Source organism: Aedes albopictus, unplaced genomic scaffold, assembly GCF_035046485.1.
Source record: "Aedes albopictus strain Foshan unplaced genomic scaffold, AalbF5 HiC_scaffold_975, whole genome shotgun sequence".
NCBI classification, from domain to species: domain Eukaryota; kingdom Metazoa; phylum Arthropoda; class Insecta; order Diptera; family Culicidae; genus Aedes; species Aedes albopictus.
Genome location: NW_026917837.1, coordinates 1 through 5,511, shown reverse-complemented (window position 1 = coordinate 5,511; position 5,511 = coordinate 1). Strand labels below are relative to the sequence as shown.

The following is a 5,511-nucleotide window of genomic DNA, read 5'->3' as shown; positions in this document are numbered from 1 at the left end:
AAGGTGAGCTAATCGAAAAACAGTCAAATATTGTTGCAGTAGCCAATTACGTGAAGTTTAATACAGACCCCAAGGGAACCTGCTCCAGAATTACCAACCTAGGGTGGAGATTACCGATATCTCAATATAATCACAATCTCAGTATATGACCAAATCAGCTGCCCAGGGCAATCTGTTCCATAATGGCCATCTTAGGGTGAGCAAACTCATTCTGAAGCAGTGCTCAAAAACCCAAAATTTTCAAAATTTTTAGGACAAAATTGATTCGCATTTTCGTAATTATATTCATACGACTGGCCCTTTAAAATCTAAGCCCCCTCTAGGCCTCCTCCAAAATCTTAGTTACGTCAATAAAATAAGTTCTTAATAAATTCTTGGATATGATTCAGAATTTCAATTAATAGGGTAAAAGCACTAGATATCGTTCCTGAAAATTCTTAAAGCAGCAGAAGTGGTAGAATAATAGATATTTAAGCTTGAAGTCTTAAGAATGGTTTAACCAAACTTTTATAGAGCAACAATTTTTTTGGTTTGGGAAAACCGGTTAGAAAGCGGGGAAATTTTGAGTAGCGATGAAGAATAGTGCTTTTACCCTAATAGTTTTACCTGTTACAGATAACTGCAGGGCCGCTTCCTTTTGCTCCGAATGGAAGGTTGTTTCTGTCGCCGGAGTACTGGAAATCGTTGTAGGGGATGTTTTTTTCCTGTTGTGGAAGCGGTCATACAGCATACCGGATGGGTGCCTCTTATTTGCAGACTTGTTGCGAGGATTGTAGTACGTCACCTAAAACGATTAAATAAAATAATTAGTAGATATAGAAGAATGTTAAGTATTGTATTATTATTTTAACTTACTGGTATCTCAGATGGGAAACGTTCAGCTATGAGTTCCGCAAATCTCGACATGTCTGGGAGCGAAAAATATTTTTGGCTGGCAATGTAGTAATCGACGATAGTGTGCGCCAAAAACTTCCGCTGTTGTTTATCCAGTCTTTGGTGTAACTGGAAGTACTTGCAGACGATCTTCCCTTTCTCATTGCGTTCCAAAATACTATCCAGCAGAGCTCGCGAGACGCTTGTCGGGAGGAGCTTTCGTTGAGGTGAGCCGGATACCGCCGAGTTTGCCTCGTTCCGAACGGGAACCGAGTCGCTTCGCTGAGCTGCCTCTTCCGTATTGCCTTCTTGGTAGAGGATACTTTCCTCCCACTTCATCAATTTCTGGCGGAGCGCATGCTTATGGGCCGTCCATTTGGCGACGGAAAAAACGTCATTTAACGCCTTTTCGTCCAGCGTCCTTGCGTACTCCCTGGTATAACCATGAGCTAAAAATATGTAAGCATTAAAAACGTATGATTCTTAGGAATATTTTAATTGAAATTACCGATCAAAATATCGTAAACAGCCCGGTCCAAGCCCCATGTTCCGGTTACTAGATGTCGTAGTTCACAATCGCCGTCAGGATCAGAATCTGCGCCTAAAAAGAAGCGAAGATGAATTGGCTGCAAATTTAGTTTGAATTTTAGCTTACCATCAGATAATTCGGATTCCTCCGGGTTAGTTATAATAAGCTCCACCAATTTCATTTCCGAGTCGTCGATATTTGCCATTTTCTACTTTAAAATTAATATATTTTCCGGAGCAAAATTTGAACGCGCGGTAGCTTTCGCGAAATGTAACAAACTATAAAATGGCGGTCGGTGCGTAAACAAACACTGAGAAAAAAACTACTTCTGAATAGTTGTTTTTACTGACAAATAACTTCGGTTGATTTTTGTTGGTGAAATATTCTCTTTAATACCATGAATATGGTAAAATAAAGAGTGTAATATACTTTCAATATTGCGAGCTCTTATGTTGAGAACAAAGGCAGTTATTTATACCATAGAATATTGTAATGTTTTGTATGCTGTTTAAAACCACTGTGTAGTTAATTTTACCATGAATAAATGACCATAAACATTGTTAACATTACCGAATGTCAGTGGTTTTAACTGATTTTATAATATTTTTAACTATAATAATTTGTTGTAAATTTAACCACTCAAAAATAATTCAGATTACCATAAAATTTATTTCAGTGTACACTGAAATAAATTTTATGGTAATCTGAATTATTTTTGAGTGGTTAAATTTACAACAAATTATTATAGTTAAAAATATTATAAAATCAGTTAAAACCACTGACATTCGGTAATGTTAACAATGTTTATGGTCATTTATTCATGGTAAAATTAACTACACAGTGGTTTTAAACAGCATACAAAACATTACAATATTCTATGGTATAAATAACTGCCTTTGTTCTCAACATAAGAGCTCGCAATATTGAAAGTATATTACACTCTTTATTTTACCATATTCATGGTATTAAAGAGAATATTTCACCAACAAAAATCAACCGAAGTTATTTGTCAGTAAAAACAACTATTCAGAAGTAGTTTTTTTCTCAGTGTTTGTTTACGCACCGACCGCCATTTTATAGTTTGTTACATTTCGCGAAAGCTACCGCGCGTTCAAATTTTGCTCCGGAAAATATATTAATTTTAAAGTAGAAAATGGCAAATATCGACGACTCGGAAATGAAATTGGTGGAGCTTATTATAACTAACCCGGAGGAATCCGAATTATCTGATGGTAAGCTAAAATTCAAACTAAATTTGCAGCCAATTCATCTTCGCTTCTTTTTAGGCGCAGATTCTGATCCTGACGGCGATTGTGAACTACGACATCTAGTAACCGGAACATGGGGCTTGGACCGGGCTGTTTACGATATTTTGATCGGTAATTTCAATTAAAATATTCCTAAGAATCATACGTTTTTAATGCTTACATATTTTTAGCTCATGGTTATACCAGGGAGTACGCAAGGACGCTGGACGAAAAGGCGTTAAATGACGTTTTTTCCGTCGCCAAATGGACGGCCCATAAGCATGCGCTCCGCCAGAAATTGATGAAGTGGGAGGAAAGTATCCTCTACCAAGAAGGCAATACGGAAGAGGCAGCTCAGCGAAGCGACTCGGTTCCCGTTCGGAACGAGGCAAACTCGGCGGTATCCGGCTCACCTCAACGAAAGCTCCTCCCGACAAGCGTCTCGCGAGCTCTGCTGGATAGTATTTTGGAACGCAATGAGAAAGGGAAGATCGTCTGCAAGTACTTCCAGTTACACCAAAGACTGGATAAACAACAGCGGAAGTTTTTGGCGCACACTATCGTCGATTACTACATTGCCAGCCAAAAATATTTTTCGCTCCCAGACATGTCGAGATTTGCGGAACTCATAGCTGAACGTTTCCCATCTGAGATACCAGTAAGTTAAAATAATAATACAATACTTAACATTCTTCTATATCTACTAATTATTTTATTTAATCGTTTTAGGTGACGTACTACAATCCTCGCAACAAGTCTGCAAATAAGAGGCACCCATCCGGTATGCTGTATGACCGCTTCCACAACAGGAAAAAAACATCCCCTACAACGATTTCCAGTACTCCGGCGACAGAAACAACCTTCCATTCGGAGCAAAAGGAAGCGGCCCTGCAGTTATCTGTAACAGGTAAAACTATTAGGGTAAAAGCACTATTCTTCATCGCTACTCAAAATTTCCCCGCTTTCTAACCGGTTTTCCCAAACCAAAAAAATTGTTGCTCTATAAAAGTTTGGTTAAACCATTCTTAAGACTTCAAGCTTAAATATCTATTATTCTACCACTTCTGCTGCTTTAAGAATTTTCAGGAACGATATCTAGTGCTTTTACCCTATTAATTGAAATTCTGAATCATATCCAAGAATTTATTAAGAACTTATTTTATTGACGTAACTAAGATTTTGGAGGAGGCCTAGAGGGGGCTTAGATTTTAAAGGGCCAGTCGTATGAATATAATTACGAAAATGCGAATCAATTTTGTCCTAAAAATTTTGAAAATTTTGGGTTTTTGAGCACTGCTTCAGAATGAGTTTGCTCACCCTAAGATGGCCATTATGGAACAGATTGCCCTGGGCAGCTGATTTGGTCATATACTGAGATTGTGATTATATTGAGATATCGGTAATCTCCACCCTAGGTTGGTAATTCTGGAGCAGGTTCCCTTGGGGTCTGTATTAAACTTCACGTAATTGGCTACTGCAACAATATTTGACTGTTTTTCGATTAGCTCACCTTGGGGTTACCATTCCGGCACAGGTTGCCCTTGGGAGCAGATTGAGAGAGATTAGCACACCTCAGCATTATGGATTTCAAACTTCATTAAATTGCCCATGAAATCCATATTTGACTATTTGAGGCCCTGTGGTGCCGGAACAGCTTCCCTTGGGAAGCAGATCTAGCTATATACTGATTTACTGAAATATTGTGATACCATATCTGTCAGTATCGGTATCGAACAAGACGGGATGACCTTCGACAAGCAATTTTGCGACCACCGGCGATCTCATCTGGGGTGGCCATTCTGCAAGCGGCCAAATTACAAATGCCCGTATTCCGTTCGCCCGAGCAGATCAATCGCTTGAAGGAGTCATCCGACAGAATGAAGCTATGTCATCAAAGGCTTGTCCAATCCACCAGCTTAAGATTAGACGCGTTTACTACTGTTACTAATATCTCGACTCAGTGAAGAGATATAAAGATGGCGTTTCCAATATAAATCAAAGCAAGCACTTTGTGGTTCAAGTGTATAAAAGACATGTATCGAAAAGATTTCCAGTTAAAAATTGCCACACTTGATGTAATCCATATAATGAATGTCTTAGTCGACATACAGAGCCTCAAACAGGAATATATCTATAACAATATTAAGCAATTTCTCCCGATAATTCTCCATGGATTTCCTAGAGGATTCCTGTGGTTCATCTAGAGAACTCTGTGGGGATTCGTCCCATAGTACCCCCTGGAATTTCTCTCTGTGTTCCACTTATAATTCCCCATGAGGTCCGTTCATGTATTCATCCAAGGATTCCTCTAGGAATTACTCCCCGTTTTCTTTCAAGGGTTCCTCCATTTTTTTTTTTTTCAAGAATTACTTGAAAAGTGTTTGGGATTTTTTAGAAATTTCTTTCAGCATTTCCCCGAGATTCCTTTCTGGATTGTTTTAGAGATTCCTCCACTGGCCGTTCCCAGTTTTCCTTTATGGATTTCTCCAGCAATTCCTTCAGGGATTTATCCGGTATTTTGACAAGGATTTGCTCATGATTTTTTTTTAAATTGGCGAAATTCATTCATTGAATTAATATATCTGTAGATTTCTTCAGGGATATTTTCGGCATTTTATCTGGAATTTCTTCGCTGGATTTCTTCATTGATTTCTCTCAGATTCCCTTCAGATTTGATTTGTTCTGAGATTTCTTGCGGTTTCCATTCACGGATTATTTACGACTGCGGCAGGGGTTCGACCAGGATTTTCCAGAGTTTTCTTCGAGCTTCCTTTAAGGATTCCTTCATTGTTTCCTCACAGGATTTCTCCTAGATTTCCTTTAGAGATTCCTCCCGAGATTTATTCAGGCATTATTTTAAGA

The 5,511-nt window shown here is 38.5% G+C and overlaps 2 protein-coding genes across 2 annotated transcripts; one reads left to right on the top strand and one right to left on the bottom strand.

Moving 5' to 3' along the window:
* Positions 1 to 329: 329 nt before the first annotated feature.
* Positions 330 to 1,607, bottom strand: LOC109428733 (uncharacterized). Its single transcript, XM_062844099.1, has 3 exons — positions 1,529 to 1,607; positions 856 to 1,355; positions 330 to 784 (listed from the first exon to the last, which is right to left on the bottom strand). The coding sequence occupies exons 1-3, from the start codon at positions 1,605 to 1,607 to the stop codon at positions 545 to 547; spliced, it is 819 nt and encodes a 272-aa protein (XP_062700083.1). The 3' UTR covers positions 330 to 544.
* Positions 1,608 to 2,093: 486 nt separating this feature from the next.
* On the top strand, positions 2,094 to 3,833 carry LOC115258151 (uncharacterized). Its single transcript, XM_062844098.1, has 3 exons — positions 2,094 to 2,781; positions 2,841 to 3,307; positions 3,379 to 3,833. Exons 1-3 carry the CDS (start codon positions 2,556 to 2,558, stop codon positions 3,616 to 3,618), a joined length of 933 nt encoding a protein of 310 aa, XP_062700082.1. The 5' UTR covers positions 2,094 to 2,555; the 3' UTR covers positions 3,619 to 3,833.
* The last annotated feature ends 1,678 nt before the right edge of the window (positions 3,834 to 5,511 follow it).